Below are 18,041 nucleotides of genomic sequence, written 5' to 3'. Positions count from 1 at the left end.
AATGCAAAAGTCTTCTTTATTTTCTTGAGTTTCCTTTTACTGAAAATTAGCAAGCATATTTTTATTCAGACTACCATATAAACCCGATGAATGAGCTTAAACAAATGAGTTTTATATTGTAATGTTCTCTCTTCAGACATTTGCAGATATGGAGGGTTCTGGATGGTCGGTAAGTTTCAGCCATCAGCTAATCTAACTCTAAGACTAGTAATTTAAGTAGATATTATAATAGTAGAAGTAATAATGGTATAGTATAAGTACATGTCTTCAAATTTGTCTCAGATCATATTCTAAACCCTTCCATTTGATAGGCAAGATGCTGTATCTTATTAACAATCTTTCCTTGTCCCTATGTATGCCCTCCATGCCCTTTCCAAACTATTTTGATATGATGACAGCACCACCTATTGGTCAAAAGTCATACTGTGCAAATGTATTATAAGTAGTTTTAATTATCGTTTTTTAAACCTCTTTTTTTCCCTAAATTAATCACATTTTGGTTTCTGTGTCCTTATTCAACAGATCTGCTGATCTTGTGTTTGGCTCTGTTTGCGTTTTGCAGTTATATTACACTATGTTCTCATCTTTTCAGGGTCCATGTTGTCCTCCTGGTCCACCTGGCCCTCCTGGGCCCCCTGGACCCCCAGGACCAGACTGGGGAATTGGATCAGAATTAGAGCCCACTGAAATTGGCCCCACTGGTCTTCCTGGACAAAATGGGTTCCCTGGGCGTCCTGTAAGAAATCCTCCCTTAGTTAATCCCATGCATTTTAAAACCTTTGTTAGAATGTTGTTTATGTTGCTGTTTATTCTGTTTTTATGACTCAGGGGCCTCCAGGTCGACCTGGAAAACCTGGTCCTCCTGGTCCCCCTGGCCCAAAGGTAAAATAAATATTTTAAATAAGTATTTTCATATGCTTGATGGTAAAATTAAAAACAGCAACTCATTTTTTCCCTTTGTCTTTCTCTTAAGGGAGACTGTGGTGAGCTTGGCTTGCCTGGGGTTGCAGGGGAAAAGGTAAAACAAGCGATGCTAACATGTTTAATTAATTGTGAAGATTTAATCATGAATACTGAAATATGACAATCAGACATTCACATACTGTATCTCCGAAGCCTTTTCCTTTGGGAAGTTAATCTACAGTATGTTTTTCTCCCTGTAGCAAAGCTCCTCCTCTGCTTTCTCTTTTTTCTCCGATTGGTTTCCTTTCTGGGAGACTAGTGAGGCACAGGTATCCTAAAGTCATGCATGACTGCAAACTAACTGCACTGGGTGTGGTGCGTCACAAGAACTTTACTAATGAATTAAAGTGCTATTCTTTAAGTCATTAGCTCACTAAAGACAACTTTTCATATATAAAACATGAATAAAACATTTCAGAATTATGCTTCAGTCCTAACTCTCTATGTTCTTATCTCTAATTTTGTGAGTCTTGCTTGTTCTTGTCATGCATTTTCACAGCACTGAGGCCCTGTTTCCACCTGGTATTAAGATACGTTTTGGTCGATCGGATCACAAGTAGACGAGAGAGACACATACCCATTTACACCTGATATTTTAATCCATCTCTTTTGTCCACTTTCGACCACTTCTGTCCTGATTTCTTCGAGGGGAGGATCTATGGGTGGGTAAATGTATGGTTTTTCATCTTCAAACCAAACTTGGGTCTTCAGCCGACAAAGTTTAAATCCCGTTTGGCTAGCGTGCTTCCTATAATCTTTACGGTGCGTTAGGTCAGTAGGCAGAGAGTAGGCGTCTTTAGTGGCTGTTCGAACACATTCGACCACATGAACGTTTGCACTACGAAAGCAATCCAGTTGAATGCTTTCGACTACCCTTGTTGAATGTTTTTGACTACCTCTGGAAGTGGTCGAAAGTGGACAAGCTTAAAGTGTTTTACACCCCGTTTAGACCTGTATTCATCGTCGTCCACTTGTGATCCGACCAAATCTTAATACCAGGTGGAAACAGGGCCTGAGACAATTGAGGACTGCACACATAACTTGCATTACATTGTTTTCTTGAATAATATTACCTGTAGTTCATCCATGGCAATTTTAGCATGGTAATAAATATGGCAGTATAGCAAATTAGCTCAAAGGGGAAATATTAATAATTTATCAACTCATCATAATTAATTATAATATTTGTATCAGTTAATAGAATACATACACACAAAGCACACATACATGGGAAGTGTAAAAATGAAAGTGAATTGAAACAGAAACTGGAAATGAAGCTATGGAAAAGAGTCATTTAACCATATGAAAGAACCATCAGTTTCTTATTTTCACCTCGTTGAGAGGGGTCTACCACTTATGCTAAGCCTCTGTTTAAATAAATAAACAATACTTGCAATATCTTTACAGTTGAAGCTTGTGAAGTCTCTGAAGAAGATTCCATTCAATGGGCTGAAGTTGCAATCAATTTCTTCTGCATTGAATGAAGAAATTATGATGAACTTAGTCGATGTTAGTCTGACACTGTTCAACATAGCTGGCTGTGGTTGAGGCCTGCCAGCCCACGAACTCACGGTCAGACTGGACGTTTCAGGTCCCACACAAACAGTGGAACTAATTAACAACCAAAGATACTAACTAGGAAACACAGGCAGGCAAAACAGCGACAAAACTGAACATGGACGTAACACATGCCATGTTGTACACAAGGACGTTGGCTGGCATATTACCTATCAAGAACCAGTTTCATGACTGAACTTTAAGTCAGTCAACTCGCTTTTGTACAAGCTGCAGTTATAAATCCTCCCACCCCATTCCCTTCTCTACAGGGTCCACAGGGTTCATCAGGGATCACAGGGCAGGAAGGTCTGGTTGGGCTGCCTGGGCCCATGGGACCTCAAGGACCTCCAGGGCCACCTGGACCCCCTGGACCTGCATTCAGAATTACTGTAAGTTACTAAATCTTTGAAGTTCAGCACCCTCAAAGCTTTTGATTTCAGGACCAGTCACACAGGACTTTGTGCTTCCTGGAGGCCTACTTGATCTGCCATATCCACTTTTTGTGTGTTTTTTCAGACTGATGGGAAAGAAAATGAAGTTGCTCTTCAATACATTCCAGGAGTCATGGGGCCACCAGGTCCACAGGTAACAGTGAACCACTGTTTCATTGTCATCACAGCACCACAGTGTTTATTTATGGAAGCTTGTTTTCGCCATGAAAAAGGTAATTGAGAGATATAAAGTCAGAATTGTGAGTTATAAAGTCAGAATTGTGTGATATAAAGTCAAAATTGTAAGATGTAAAGTCAGAATTCCGTGATATAAAGTCAGAATTTGTTATGTCTTTGCAAAGATGCAAGCAACACAGAGATAACCTATGAACATGCCTTTTACTCAGACTAACTCATCTTCTCTCCTTTGGTACACTCATGTACATACCAGATCTACTAGTGCCACCCACAGGACAAGTGGTGACACCACAGAATTGCAAGATTAAAGTCAGAATGGCATGATATAAAGTCAGTATTACGAGTTATAAAGTCAGAATTGCACGATATAGTCAGAATTTCGTGATATAAAGCCAGAATTTCGTGATATAAAGTCAGTATTTTGAGTTATAAAGTCAGAATTGCATGATATAAAGTCAGAATTGTGTGATATAAAGTCAGAATTTGAGTTATAAAGTCAGTATTTGAGTGATATAAAGTCAGATTTGCGAGATATAAAGTCAGTATTTTGAGTTATAAAGTCAGAATTGCGTGATATAAAGTCAGAATTGTGTGATATAAAGTCAGTATTTTGAGTTATAAAGTCAGAATTGTGAGTTATAAAGTCAGTATTTTGAGTTATAAAGTCAGAATTGCGAGATATAAAGTCAGTATTTTGAGTTATAAAGTCAGAATTGCGTGATATAAAGTCAGATTTGCGAGATATAAAGTCAGTATTTTGAGTTATAAAGTCAGAATTGCGTGATATAAAGTCAGAATTGTGTGATATAAAGTCAGTATTTTGAGTTATAAAGTCAGAATTGTGAGTTATAAAGTCAGTATTTTGAGTTATAAAGTCAGAATTGTGAGTTATAAAGTCAGAATTGTGAGTTATAAAGTCAGAATTGTGAGTTATAAAGTCAGTATTTTGAGTTATAAAGTCAGAATTGTGAGTTATAAAGTCAGTATTTTAAGTTATAAAGTCAGAATTGCGAGTTATAAAGTCAGTATTTTGAGTTATAAAGTCAGAATTGTGAGTTATAAAGTCAGAATTGTGAGTTATAAAGGCAGTATTTTAAGTTATAAAGTCAGAATTGCGAGTTATAAAGTCAGTATTTTGAGTTATAAAGTCAGTATTTTAAGTTATAAAGTCAGAATTGCGAGTTATAAAGTCAGTATTTTGAGTTATAAAGTCAGAATTGCGAGATATAAAGTCAGTATTTTGAGTTATAAAGTCAGAATTGCGTGATATAAAGTCAGAATTGTGTGATATAAAGTCAGTATTTTGAGTTATAAAGTCAGATTTGCGTGATATAAAGTCAGTATTTTGAGTTATAAAGTCAGAATTGTGTGATATAAAGTCAGAATTGTGAGTTATAAAGTCAGAATTGTGAGTTATAAAGTCAGTATTTTGAGTTATAAAGTCAGAATTGTGAGTTATAAAGTCAGTATTTTGAGTTATAAAGTCAGAATTGCGAGATATAAAGTCAGAATTCTGATAAATAAAGCCAGAATTTCGTGATATAAAGTCAGAATTGCGTGATATAAAGTCAGAATTGTGTGATATAAAGTCAGTATTTTGAGTTATAAAGTCAGAATTGCGAGATATAAAGTCAGTATTTTGAGTTATAAAGTCAGAATTGCGTGATATAAAGTCAGAATTGTGTGATATAAAGTCAGTATTTTGAGTTATAAAGTCAGAATTGCGAGATATAAAGTCAGTATTTTGAGTTATAAAGTCAGAATTGCGTGATATAAAGTCAGAATTGTGTGATATAAAGTCAGTATTTTGAGTTATAAAGTCAGAATTGTGAGTTATAAAGTCAGTATTTTGAGTTATAAAGTCAGAATTGTGAGTTATAAAGTCAGTATTTTGAGTTATAAAGTCAGAATTGCGAGATATAAAGTCAGAATTCTGATAAATAAAGCCAGAATTTCGTGATATAAAGTCAGAATTGCGTGATATAAAGTCAGTATTTTGAGTTATAAAGTCAGAATTGCGAGATATAAAGTCAGTATTTTGAGTTATAAAGTCAGAATTGCGTGATATAAAGTCAGAATTGTGTGATATAAAGTCAGTATTTTGAGTTATAAAGTCAGAATTGCGTGATATAAAGTCAGAATTGCGTGATATAAAGTCAGTATTTTGAGTTATAAAGTCAGATTTGCAAGATATAGTCAGTATTTTGAGTTATAAAGTCAGAATTGCGTGATATAAAGTCAGAATTGTGTGATATAAAGTCAGAATTGTGAGTTATAAAGTCAGAATTGTGAGTTATAAAGTCAGTATTTTGAATTATAAAGTCAGAATTGTGAGTTATAAAGTCAGTATTTTAAGTTATAAAGTCAGAATTGCGAGTTATAAAGTCAGTATTTTGAGTTATAAAGTCAGAATTGTGAGTTATAAAGTCAGTATTTTGAGTTATAAAGTCAGAATTGTGAGTTATAAAGTCAGTATTTTGAGTTATAAAGTCAGAATTGTGAGTTATAAAGTCAGTATTTTAAGTTATAAAGTCAGAATTGCGAGTTATAAAGTCAGTATTTTGAGTTATAAAGTCAGAATTGTGAGTTATAAAGTCAGTATTTTGAGTTATAAAGTCAGAAGAAGTCAGTATTTTGAGTTATAAAGTCAGAATTGTGAGTTATAAAGTCAGTATTTTGAGTTATAAAGTCAGAATTGTGAGTTATAAAGTCAGTATTTTGAGTTATAAAGTCAGAATTGCGAGTTATAAAGTCAGAATTGTGAGTTATAAAGTCAGTATTTTAAGTTATAAAGTCAGAATTGTGAGTTATAAAGTCAGTATTTTGAGTTATAAAGTCAGAATTGTGAGTTATAAAGTCAGTATTTTAAGTTATAAAGTCAGAATTGTGAGTTATAAAGTCAGTATTTTGAGTTATAAAGTCAGTATTTTAAGTTATAAAGTCAGAATTGCGAGTTATAAAGTCAGAATTCTGATAAAAAAAAGTCAGAATTTCGAGTTTATGTCTGATGAGTGTTATATCTGACTTTATAACACAATTCTGACTTTATAACTCGCAATTGCAAGAAAAAAAGTCAGAATTGTGAGATAAAAAGTTGCAATTACCTTTTTTATTTTTTTATTTAGTGGTGAAAACAAGCCTCCATATTTATTCTACCTTATACCTGTTTTTCTCTCTCTCTCTGAAGGGTCCTCAGGGGATACCTGGACTACCGGTGAGATTATGACAGTTGATCATGTGAAATCCAAGTTGCCAAATTATAATCTACTCAGGACCAAAGTTAGTTCTCATTAAACTCTGCAGGGCAAACCCGGTTTACCAGGTATCGCAGGCCAGAAAGGCGATGAAGGTCAAAGAGGACGAGAGGGATTCCCGGGGTTAGATGGCTTTCCAGGAAAAATAGTAAGTGAAAGTTGACTAGCCTCAGGATCAGCTTTCAAAATCAAAATTGTAACTTTAAAAAAATTCTTTCAATTTTACAGGGGCTAAAGGGAGAAAGAGGATGGAAAGGTGACAAAGTGAGTGTTCATTTCTAAAATAATAATGATTTGAGCATACTTTTTAATGCTAGGTGGAGGATCTCTATTGCTGTTTTACTCAACCCTCAGCTGTATCCAGTTTAACACTGCAAATATTCTCTGGATCTAAGCTGCAAGTGTATAACAATATCTATATTCGTCATTAGGGTGAAGCTGGTCATGTGGTAGGGCTTCCAGGACCGCCAGGGCCACCAGGCCCTCCAGGACAAATGATCTATATCAATGGCAGCGTAAGTGTTATCTCACAGATAAACCATCAAAGGATTTTGTTTAACTCTATATAACACTTTACTGATCCTTCACAACTGACCTAAATGACATTTAATTTCAGGAGAAGGAAGAATATGGAATTTCTGGACCACAGGTGAAAGGCATTGATAAATATATTATAATAGCTCTTCCATAAAGTGAATATTTAAACTGCATGCAGTTCAATATAGAATGTCCCGTGTAATTATGATTTGCTCTTTACATATCTCTACTGCATTATAATGCATACATACTACTACATAGAATACTTAGCACAAAATAAATGTATCTCAAATACATTTTAGTATATTTATTTTTCACTAGGGGCAGCGCACTCCAAGCATTGTGTTTTGTTCTTGTTTTATTAGGGAGAACACGGTATAGCTGGTCATCCAGGATTTCCTGTAAGTTTTTAATGTCTAACTTGTCATTTTGTTGTAAGTCTAGTAAGCAGTGTGCTGTGAAGTAAGTGTGTTGTAAAATAAAGTCAGTATAGGGCCAAACTAAAACTTAACTGTTTTATATGAACTGTTTTTTGTCTTTTTATATGTTTTTAAAGGGACCAGTGGGTCCAAAAGGTGATCGGGGGGAACCTGGGCTACCAGGAGACTGTATCAAGGTAATATATTTTTCCCCCTTCTGTCAGAACTTACAACCTCAATACAGTTAGTTAACATCATGTATTCATTTAGGCAGAAACAATGAGCTTGTTAAAGCAATTATTACAAGCTGTGATCATAATGATTACAATACATAGAAAATTTGACAGCTGCGTATGTTGATTCAGAGTCTTTAAGCCTCTTTCATTTTCATGTCAGTTAAAAAAAGTAAACACATGGTCATGAAAAATAGCATTTGGGTTTGGAACGACAAAATTTGAATTGGTAAATGATAACAGAATGATAATAGAATTTTCATTTTTAGGTTATTGACTGTCGAGGTTTTAGCTAGAAAAAACAAAACAAAAATATTGTTCCTTATCATTATACTGTAGAAAGATTTCTAAAGATTTCAAAAACCCAGGACAGCGATCAGCAGTCCGGCGGAGGGACGAAGATACTCTTACCTATATCACAAATCCGGCCCTGGTGTCAGTAGAGTTTAGAAGATGCTATCTTTATCCGACAAGCTTTTTTTATCCTCCGACATTACATTTTGTTCTTTTTTCTTCAGGGTCAGAAGGGTGAACCTGGTTTAATCTATGACTTCAGCGGTAGCCCCATTCACATGGCAGAATTTTTTGGACAGCTGGTGAGAAACCTGCGGCTGTCGTTCAGATACATCACTTTAGATCAAAACTTCTAAAAAATCCATAGCATTGTTAGACACTTGATGTAGTTTCTGTCTGTTTTAGGCTGAGCCAGGACCTCCAGGACCAGAGGGACCTATGGTGAGTCTCTGCTGGGGAATTTATTTTACCTGCACAACGGCCCTGTTGAGAAATATATTGATGATTGTTATGGATATGCTGATATATGTTCACTCTATAGGGACCAGTGGGGCGACCCGGACCAAAAGGTGAAATAGGATTTCCAGGAAGACCAGTGAGTAGATTTTCTGCAATTTTATATTTTCTGAAAAACTTTTTTGAAAGACTTCAACATAGACTTTTGACAATGACTGCCAGACAGCAGCAACACATTAGCCAAAATAACTAAGTAACAAAGTAACTAAAGTTACTGTTACAAACTACCTGTTAATTAACTACATGTACTTACTATATGTTAGGATTTAGGGTTAGTTGCATATAAATATGTATAATTTATAGTTATTAGTATATATGTTACTACCAACATGTAACATGTACATGTAAAATAAAATGTTACATACAATTTTTATTAAAAGTTCATTTTTATTCAATATATTTTTTTTTTACTTCATGCTGTCAATCTTTTTTATATTTCAAAATAAAACTGGCTTCAAATTAAAGGTCAAATTTATTTGTAAAGTGCTTTTAACAATAGACATTGTTTCAAAGCAGCTTTACAGAAAGTCATACTGTTATTTGCTTTATCATAGGTCTGGGCGATATGACTTATAACAATATATAACGGTGATACGAGAGGTCCTCTGGATTTAGATCTCGCTATATTGTATTTATAGTGTTGTCTAACACACATATCAGAGCCACAGTGTCTCGGGCACATGTCTGAGTGTTCAAAGGCAATTAAGCAATTTAAATATGTGTATTATTCTATTAAGAGATTTAAATGTTATTAGGGTTTGTTTTAAGTGAGAGTAAGCAATTCTCAAAAAGTATTAATGAAAATATGATCGTTGTCTGAAAAAGTCTGAAAAGTGTGATGCACAGATACATGCCTGAGGCGTTCAGAAGTAATTAGGAGATTTTCAGAAAGTAATTAAGGGATTTTGTAGTAGTTGAAACATGTAGCTGAAAGTCAACACATAATAGTTTAATAATTAGAAAATGTAAGTCAAAGAAACTCCAAACTTGGTAGAATGCTCCCAAATCCCTCTCATTACTCACACAAACACACTTCCAGCCGTCTGTTCAATCTGAATGAAATTAGTACATCAGATTGTATATAGTCCGATTATGACTAGTTTAACTGTAATTCAGCATGGCCATTCTGGCCACATTTACTTAGTTATAAATTCTAGCTATGTAATAAGTAACTTAAATTACTTATAACACAGTGACCTAGATTTTTTTTATTAATTTTTGTATATATGTGTAAATCTAAGCACCATAAAAGACAAACATAATTAAAGCTGCAAGCAACGTTGAAAGGGCCCTCGCACCCGGGCTCACCGCCACACATTGGCATCAGGAAAACAGTGAACAGTGGGCAACATGCATGTATGCGAGTAAATACAGGAGAATTATGGCCAAGTCATTTCAAAGTGCCACACTTCCTGCTGCCAACAGGTGGCGGTATGACTGTAACTGAATATTGTCATGTAGATGTCTTCAGGCCAGGACTCATGTGAAGTTTGGGGCAGATCAGACAGTGTATGCCTGAGTTACAACAAATTCCTGTTTCAAAGTTCCTGAAACATCGAACTTTGTCAGGCCACCACGGACACGCCCTTCAGTGAAAACTCAAGATCTTCACAATTTAACGTCACGAAGGCCTTTAGATTAGACTGACCAAATATGATGTTGATCTGATTAAAGCTCTAGGAGGAGTTTGTTAAAGTACAACGTCTGGAAATGGCAAAAACTACACAAATTTTGCAGAGAAAACTCAAAATATCTGACTTCCTGTTGGGTTTTCAGATTTTGCACCCAGGGACTTTTTTGTAGGGATTGGGCTGTTAGATATGTCTACTGAATTTCATACCTGTACGTGAAACGTAGCGCAAAGGGCGCTTAATTGAAATTTTGTAGGTGGCGCTATCAAGCCATTTTGCTACACCTAATTCTGAACCCCATATTAGACGTAAATTTTCACCACTTCTGATGCGTGTGCAAAGTTTCATGAGTTTTCGAGCATGTTTAGGCCCTCAAAAATGCGATTCATTTCAGAGAAGAAGAAGAATTGACCGAACAATTACAATAGGGCCCTCACACCATCAGTGCTCGGGCCCTAAAAATGGCTCTAACTATGGGTCCATTGGTCTAATCAAGTTTAATTGTTGCTTGCAACTATATTTTAAATGCATTTTTATTACATTAATTTTTTGATTGAGCTTGATTTTTGAGCATAATTTGGTATATTCTTGATTATTTTTTAATCAAAAAGGGTCGACCTGGTCTGAATGGAAAAAAGGGGTCGAAAGGTGATTCGGGTGGAGGGTATGGTACTGGCTATCAGGTAAAAAATAAGCACTTTATTACTATGTATTTTGTTTTCATTGTTACTATAGAAGTACATATTTTTTATACTGATTTTAGGGACCCCCTGGTCCGCCTGGGCCACCCGGTCCTCCTGGACCTCCAGCTCCTGTGGAAAGACTGAATGTGAGTAATGAACTAATATCTTGTATGTTTGTTTGCTATAAATAGCATTTGTACTGGCTCACAGTTTTTGATGTGATCTACCTTAAGGGTTATGATGATGACGGCTCAAGGTTTCCCTTTGGTGAGTTGAGAATGAATCTGATTTGTCATTTTCCAATCAGTGAGTCTTCTGAAGAATTTGTGTGTTGCTTTAAATAAAAGCAGCTGCTAACTGAACTGATGTAAATGTATCTCGAATTTCATTACCTCAGCTATCAAAGGGGACAAGGGTGAAAGAGGAGCGCCTGGCATCCCTGGTTTGCCAGGTATGATTTATTGAAGCATCAAGCCTTTTTATAGGAACAGATATAAAGATTCAGAGTAGTGAATATCATCTCTGTTTTTTGAACTGTGAAATGTGAATGTAACTTGAGTGTCATTGTTATCTGCTGTAGGTCTCACTACCACCTTTGACATTTATGCATTCAAGGTAATGTTTCCAACCTTACACAAGTTTTCTGTTTACATGTATTCAGGGCTTGACATTAACACCAGCCAACCCGCCAAATGTGGGTGTGTTTCAGCAGTGGTGTGTAACGCAATCACTTCTACTAGCCACTATTGTTTTTCAGTTGTAGTCTTTAAAAAGGCGCCTGGAACAATAAACTCAGTGCAATGTAGTGTTGTCAAAAATATAGATTTTTTGCTACATAGATACTGAAATATCTGAAACGCTTTCAATAAATGGTCATTATAACATAGTTGAACAGCATTTATCATAACATGATTTTGTAGGAATTGTAAACAGGCGCTAAAGAGAGAATCTATTAAAAGCAATTTCAACCAATGGGATCACTTGGGGTCCTAAAGGAGACCGGATTTTGGGGGGGACCCAATTTGTCACTACACCAGATGAATATTGTTGGTGTCACAGGGCTTGAATTTCAGCGTTTATTGCATGTTGGGTTCTTTTTCGCTGCTTATTGTGCTTAAACAGTCAAATACACACAAAATAATGTCAAAATGCTGGTCTTGGACAGTATTCATGTAAATGCAGTTAGTTATGTTTAAAGTGAGTTGAGAAAGGAAACGCATGTGTATCAGTATCATGGATCCGTGCGTCAGGTCTTAAAGTGACAGCAAATTATGAGATAATATTAAAGAGGTCCTTGATTATGATTTCACTTTTTTTAACTTTAGTTAGTGTGTAATTTTGCTGTTTGAGCATAAACAACATCTGCAAAGTTACGACGCTCAAAGTTCAATGCAAAGGGAGATATTCTCTTTTACAGAAATCACTTTTTAAGGACTACAACAAATGGCTGGTAGGGACTACAATGAGCTTCTTCCTGGGTTGGTGACATCACAAACCCCAAAATTTACATAAACCCCGCCCCCGAGAACACACAACAAAGTGGGTGAGGCCATGTTGGGCTGCTTTAGAGAAGAGGAAGAGTTGTTGTAGTAGAGTGCTGTTGCCATGTTGGGTCAATTCAATGCTGGATTTGCATAAAAGATTAACATGACGGCACATGCTAGTCGATGAGTTGAATCAACTCCACAGCAACTACATAAATTTATCCACTAACCATTCAGAAACGTCCAGTTTCATTCTAAAAGTTGTAACTTCTTCCTGAGTCTCTCCATCAGTGTCGACTCCAGTTTGAACAATGTAAGGCTGAACACCGTTACTGACAATCCTCATTTTGGCTGCGTGAGATTCTCCAGCTTTGTTGTTGTTGAGCGACTGAAGCGTGAGCTGTTAAAGCTCCGCCCTCTTCTGGAAAGGGGGCGGGAGCAGCAGCTCATTTGCATTTAAAGGGACACACACAAAAACACTGTGTTTTGCTCACACCCAAATAGGAGCAAATTTGACAAGCTATAATAAATGATCTGTGGGGGATTATGAGCTGAAACTTCAGACACATTCTGGGTTCACCAGAGACTTATATTACATCTTGTGAAAAGGAGCATTATAGATCTCCTTTAAAGATATCTATATGGCAGTTTTCCCCCATGGTATCGATGTCAAAATTGGGGCCAGTGAAAATGCTGAGTGGCTAACTTTGGAAAACCACTAGCCACAGTGGCTGGTGATCAAAAAAGTTAATGTCAAGCCCTGCATGTAGTAATGTTTTGCTGAAAATGTACTCAATTATGTAATATGTTATGCTGTAGCATGAGATGAAAGGTGAGCTTGGTCCTAAAGGGGAGAAGGGAGAACCAGGAGGAGGTTTCTACGAGCCTCATCATGGTAGAGTACAGGGTCCACCTGGAAGACCCGGACCACCGGTGACACATACATTAAATGATTAATCATTGTTTCTTCTTTTTGTTCAAAGTGGCTTACTTGACTAAATGTTAATGTTGGTATAGGGCCCTAGGGGTGAATCTATTAGTGGACCTCCAGGTCCTCCGGGGCCTCCTGGAGCCCCGGGAATCGGTTATGAGGGTCGCCCAGGTAGTCCTGGCCCACCAGGTCCACCTGGACCATCGGGACCATTGCTGCCAGATGCATACAGACCCTCACAAAGTAAGGAATCCACACACTGCCACTCACACGTAAAAGATCTTTTTTGGGATCCCAGGGATGCAGATTTGAATCTGACCTCCTTCATGTCCTGATCTCATTTCTTGTCTCTCCCTTTTTCCAGTCTTCTCTCTTGCTGTCCTGTCCATTAAATGCAAAAAGCTCATAAATAAAAAAAAGTTGTCCTTTCATTTTAACACCTTAATCCTTTAGCAATCAGTATTCCTGGGCCACCTGGGCCACCCGGACCTCCTGGAGCCCCTGGACGTTTAACTGGGGTGAGTTTTCACTATTGAAACACTGCTTACTGTTGGCGGGAACACATTTTTTATGAGATAATTAATCTTTTCTAGTTTGTTCTCATTTCCTCAGGTTATGTTTTTGAGGTCTTTTGACATCATGGCTGCATCAACTATTCATCATCCAGAAGGCACGCTAATCTATTTGACAGACAACAGAAAACTTTATATGAGAGAACAGGATGGTGTCAGAGAAGTCCTGGTAATTGTCTAGGCTTTAATAGTTTTTTTCCTCATGTACATCTTCATGTAGGAAGATTACAAACTTAAAGGCTAAAGTATTCTTCACCTGTCCATGTTATATGAGATGAACATGACCATCCACCCTCAAGGTCAACCCAGCATACTTTGAAAGACTCAAATGTGAGCTAGATGGAGCAAAATTTGGAAAATAAAGTATAAAGGGCCTTCGTTTTTTTGTCTTTGTGAACTTGTGTGCGGACAACAGCACATGTCAGAGTGATTGACCATTCAAATAGAACAAGTATTTATCTCTGCAGAATGAGTGTGTACTCCTCAATTAGTTTCAAACCAATAGGCAAAGCAGGTAAAGTGGTTTAAAATGTCCACTGAAACACCCATTTAGTTCTGCAAAGACAAGTATCAAAGAGAAGTTTCTGTTAGGTGCACCAAATGCATCCATTCACTGTCGCAGCCAATAGAGTAACTTTGAAAGGTGCTCAAATGTGCACATGTTGGAACAGAAGACAGAAAACAAAGTGAGTAAAGTTGGCCTTAAGAACAGTCTTACATATTATATTTCCTGTATTCCATAGCATCATATTTGCATTTTCTTAATCCTAATAAACTCATGTTAGTGCTGCTGCATTAGCCCAGAGGTTTATTACTTGGCATTCATGTACCTACATGTATGTACATGTACCTACCACCTTTTTGTAAATATTTCTGATGTTTCTGGTTGTTTCATTTCAGCTTGGAGAATATACCCCTTTCCCCAGGAGTCTGGTGAGTAACAGACTTAAGTAATTAATAAACCCTTTTATAATACAAAAAACTGCTTTTGCCTATTATGTATGCATGATGTGACTAACAAAAGTAACAATACAAGCCATGAGTAAAGGTGCATTAGTTAAATACTTCAGTTAAAGTACATTAGTTAAATTTCATCTACATTTTCAGGGGCAAAAAAAGGTCCATTGTCAATAGTGTAGCGATGCAGTTTTCAGCCTCCAGATGTCTGTTTTGGTTTCCGCATTGGTGCCTGTAACTGTGCCTGTCTTGGTATTGAACAAGCTAACAAGCTTGAATATTAATGATTTTCATAGGCACATTTTACTAGTGGGTCTCACATCTGCAGAAAAGACAATTGTATTGAGATGGAAACCCAAACATTCACTTTCTGTTAATCGTTGGATCCTACATTTCTGCATATGATTCTTCTAGAGTTATCTACTGCTCGAGTTGGTGCGAATGGGAAAACCCTTTTTAGTTCACAGCAAAATCCCCAGAGTTAAATCAACTCTGCTTAGAGTACATATGTTCCCTCTCTAAATAGTGTTAAAGTAACACTGAAGGAGAGTTAAAGTTAATGAGATAATTAAGCGATTAATTAAGTGATGATTGAGCATTAGTGATGAACACCTGCTGTTAACAAGCAGAATCACTAAAGAAAAGAGAAACACAAAAACTACAACTGACTTTAACTCTGAGTTGGCCAGTGTCTTGACCCTTTTGAACACTATCACTTGGGAATAAGGTCTCTAGTGTTCCCTAACTTGCTGCGTAGCAAAAACCCAGGCAAACTCCAGACTATGCCTTATAATATGCTTTAATCATGCCTAGAGGACCTCATATCAATCACAGAGAATCCCACCAGCAAAAGGAATACAACAGTTTATGTAGGATAGGAGCATGGCAAAGCATTCTACAATATGATTGGTTCTTCATATGTCAAACCCTTCTGTTACTAGGTAAAGCAAGATCTGCCCAAATCATGTGTTTGTTTGGTCATTGGTTATCGTAGGCATATTATATTTAAATAGTTGTCTAGCTGTCCCTAAGTTTCATTTGCATTTTCTTATATTTGGACATGATTCAGACACACACTGACTTAGGCCCAAGGTTTGAGGACATTTAGATTTCAAAAGCATATACATATATTAATCCTGCAAGGAAAAAGAAATGTTAGTTATGATTAATTAATCACACTATCAGGATATGAGGAGACTTTCAACCAGTGTAACAAAAAATGTTTATGTAGAAAGTCATCTATTGCACATCTATTAAACACATGCGAAATCACCATGGGAAACTTTTCCAGCCTTATGCTAAATTTCTGATCATGGGTTGCTCATTTGCTAGGCAGTGGTAAATGTGACTGCATTCTTCTCCTTTGTTTTTGCACTGTTGGTTTCTAGGATAAACAGTTGGAAGCAGTGGTTCGCTACTCTCAGGACTACCCCACTACATCTTCCCCACAAGCTCCTCCACAACCAGAAGCCCAGTATCCTGTGCCACATGATCCCAGATACCACCCATCATATGACCCATACAACAGACACACATTTCCACACTCCTTTCCCCCAACTGATCCACGGCACTCTCCATCAGTCGACCCAATTCACCATCACCATCCTGATTCCAGAAAGCACACTCCCAGCAGCCACCCGGATCAGTCTGGCTATCCTGACAGAAGATATGACCGTACGCACCACCTCAGGCCTGTCATTGAAGAAGCCAAGATTCCAGCTCACATTCACACATCAGGTCCTGCGGTAAGCACCTCATCATAATTGTTTGCTAGTCTACTATTTTTGCCTATGCACCATGACGAATTTCCAACAAATTATAATAGGAAAGTAATTTTTATCAAACTATAAACAATCATCAATTGCTAATGGACTTGCTGAAAGGCTTGCTCACATTAACAAGCATTCACAAAAATTAGTTATAAAAAAATAAAAATAAAATAAGGTGACGTTATTCTAACTATTGCCTTGCATTTTACCAATTCAAAAGTTTGGAGTCAGTAATATAATTTTTGAAAGAAATTAGTACTTTTATTCAGCAAGGTTGCATTAAATTGTGGAGTAATGATGCTTTAAATTCACCTTTTCCATCACAGAAATAAATTACATTTTGAAAAATATATTAACATAGAAAATATTATTATAATATTACATATTATTATGCCTATATCTTTTAAATTTTTTTATATATATATATATATATTTATTTATATATATTGATCAAGTAAATATAGAAGCTTGCTTTCACCACTGAATAGAAAAATGTCATTGTGACTTTTTTTCTCAGAATTGCATGATATAAAGCTAGAGTTGTGTGTTACAAAGTCAGAATTGCGAGATAAAAACTCGCAATTATGAGAAAAAAAGTAAGAACTGGGAGATAAAAAGTGGCAATTATCTTTTCAATTTTTTAATTCTGTGGCTGAAACAAGCTTCTATAAGTAAATGCAGCCTTGGTGAGCATAAGAGACTTCTTTAAAAAATAATAATAATAAATAAAAAACCTCACTAACCCCAAACTTTTGAATGTTAGCATATAAAAATAGAGAATAATAGAAAATGTCCAACCCAGTTGGTTAAAGTGATGGATAAGAACTATTTGTAGCAAAACCTTTTTATTTGAAATGATTTGTTTCAGTTTTCAACTAGCATTAATCAAGTCTCATTTATTTATATAGTGCTTTATACAAATAAAAAAAAACAAAAAAAAAAAACAATAGTGTCATTATTAAGCTCAATTCAGTTCAGTGTTGATTCAGTTTAGTCCAATTCAGCTAAAAAGCGGCTCTGCCGATAATATTGTCATTATTCAGCTCAAGTCAAATCAGTGTAATAGTTTAAAAATGTGACATTCCAGCATGTATTTTAAACAATAAATAAATAAATGGGAATTTGTTAACAATACATTCTAAAAAATGCTGGGTTAAAAACAACCCAAATTGGGCTGAAAATGGACAAACGCAGCTGTTGGGTTAAATGCTTGCCCAACCTGCTGGTTAGTTTTATTTAACTCAACTAGTGTTTAAAAATTACTGTATTGCTTGCTTAAAATGAACCCAAAATATGTTGGAAATTAACATTATGTGTCTGATTTTTAATTTCCATCCTATTTTGGGTTCAATTTAAGCCAGTCATATAGTAATTTTTAAACAATAGTTGAGTTAAATAAAACTGCCCTGCACGTTGGGCAAACATTTAACCCAACCACTGGGTTTGTCCATTTTCAACCCAATTTGGGTTGTTTTTAACCCAGCATTTTTTAGAGTGTAGAAAGTGATAAAGGTCAGCGGATGTCCTTTTATATAATCTATATTGTTTGTAATCTTATTGTAATATAAACTTGTCAAGTTCCCTTATTCATAACTATCTGTTTTGTCACTCC

At 36.1% G+C, this 18,041-nt stretch overlaps 1 protein-coding gene and 1 long non-coding RNA gene across 5 annotated transcripts in view; one reads left to right on the top strand and one right to left on the bottom strand.

Moving 5' to 3' along the window:
- Positions 1 to 18,041, bottom strand: part of LOC127513925 (uncharacterized) — a 757,994-nt gene that overhangs the window by 42,350 nt on the left and 697,603 nt on the right. The window lies entirely within an intron of this gene.
- Positions 1 to 18,041, top strand: part of col18a1b (collagen type XVIII alpha 1 chain b) — a 54,459-nt gene that overhangs the window by 33,821 nt on the left and 2,597 nt on the right. For 3 of the 4 annotated variants that reach the window (XM_051896065.1, XM_051896064.1, XM_051896062.1), the window contains exons 12-39: positions 137 to 169; positions 593 to 736; positions 829 to 882; positions 974 to 1,018; positions 1,164 to 1,232; positions 2,790 to 2,909; positions 3,037 to 3,105; positions 6,337 to 6,363; positions 6,453 to 6,551; positions 6,632 to 6,667; positions 6,835 to 6,918; positions 7,020 to 7,052; positions 7,306 to 7,341; positions 7,497 to 7,556; positions 8,111 to 8,188; positions 8,292 to 8,327; positions 8,428 to 8,481; positions 10,645 to 10,716; positions 10,797 to 10,862; positions 10,950 to 10,983; positions 11,114 to 11,167; positions 11,297 to 11,331; positions 13,020 to 13,133; positions 13,218 to 13,374; positions 13,585 to 13,649; positions 13,744 to 13,872; positions 14,604 to 14,636; positions 16,049 to 16,405. In XM_051896065.1, coding sequence (XP_051752025.1) covers positions 137 to 169; positions 593 to 736; positions 829 to 882; positions 974 to 1,018; positions 1,164 to 1,232; positions 2,790 to 2,909; positions 3,037 to 3,105; positions 6,337 to 6,363; positions 6,453 to 6,551; positions 6,632 to 6,667; positions 6,835 to 6,918; positions 7,020 to 7,052; positions 7,306 to 7,341; positions 7,497 to 7,556; positions 8,111 to 8,188; positions 8,292 to 8,327; positions 8,428 to 8,481; positions 10,645 to 10,716; positions 10,797 to 10,862; positions 10,950 to 10,983; positions 11,114 to 11,167; positions 11,297 to 11,331; positions 13,020 to 13,133; positions 13,218 to 13,374; positions 13,585 to 13,649; positions 13,744 to 13,872; positions 14,604 to 14,636; positions 16,049 to 16,405 — 2,193 coding nt within the window. The remainder of the gene's footprint in view (positions 1 to 136; positions 170 to 592; positions 737 to 828; positions 883 to 973; positions 1,019 to 1,163; positions 1,233 to 2,789; positions 2,910 to 3,036; positions 3,106 to 6,336; positions 6,364 to 6,452; positions 6,552 to 6,631; positions 6,668 to 6,834; positions 6,919 to 7,019; positions 7,053 to 7,305; positions 7,342 to 7,496; positions 7,557 to 8,110; positions 8,189 to 8,291; positions 8,328 to 8,427; positions 8,482 to 10,644; positions 10,717 to 10,796; positions 10,863 to 10,949; positions 10,984 to 11,113; positions 11,168 to 11,296; positions 11,332 to 13,019; positions 13,134 to 13,217; positions 13,375 to 13,584; positions 13,650 to 13,743; positions 13,873 to 14,603; positions 14,637 to 16,048; positions 16,406 to 18,041) is intronic. The other variant, XM_051896063.1, reaches the window with a different exon arrangement.

This window comes from Ctenopharyngodon idella, chromosome 6 (assembly GCF_019924925.1).
Source record: "Ctenopharyngodon idella isolate HZGC_01 chromosome 6, HZGC01, whole genome shotgun sequence".
NCBI lineage: Eukaryota > Metazoa > Chordata > Actinopteri > Cypriniformes > Xenocyprididae > Ctenopharyngodon > Ctenopharyngodon idella.
Note: the sequence above shows the minus strand (reverse complement) of the source record. Positions and strands in the feature narration are given on the sequence as shown.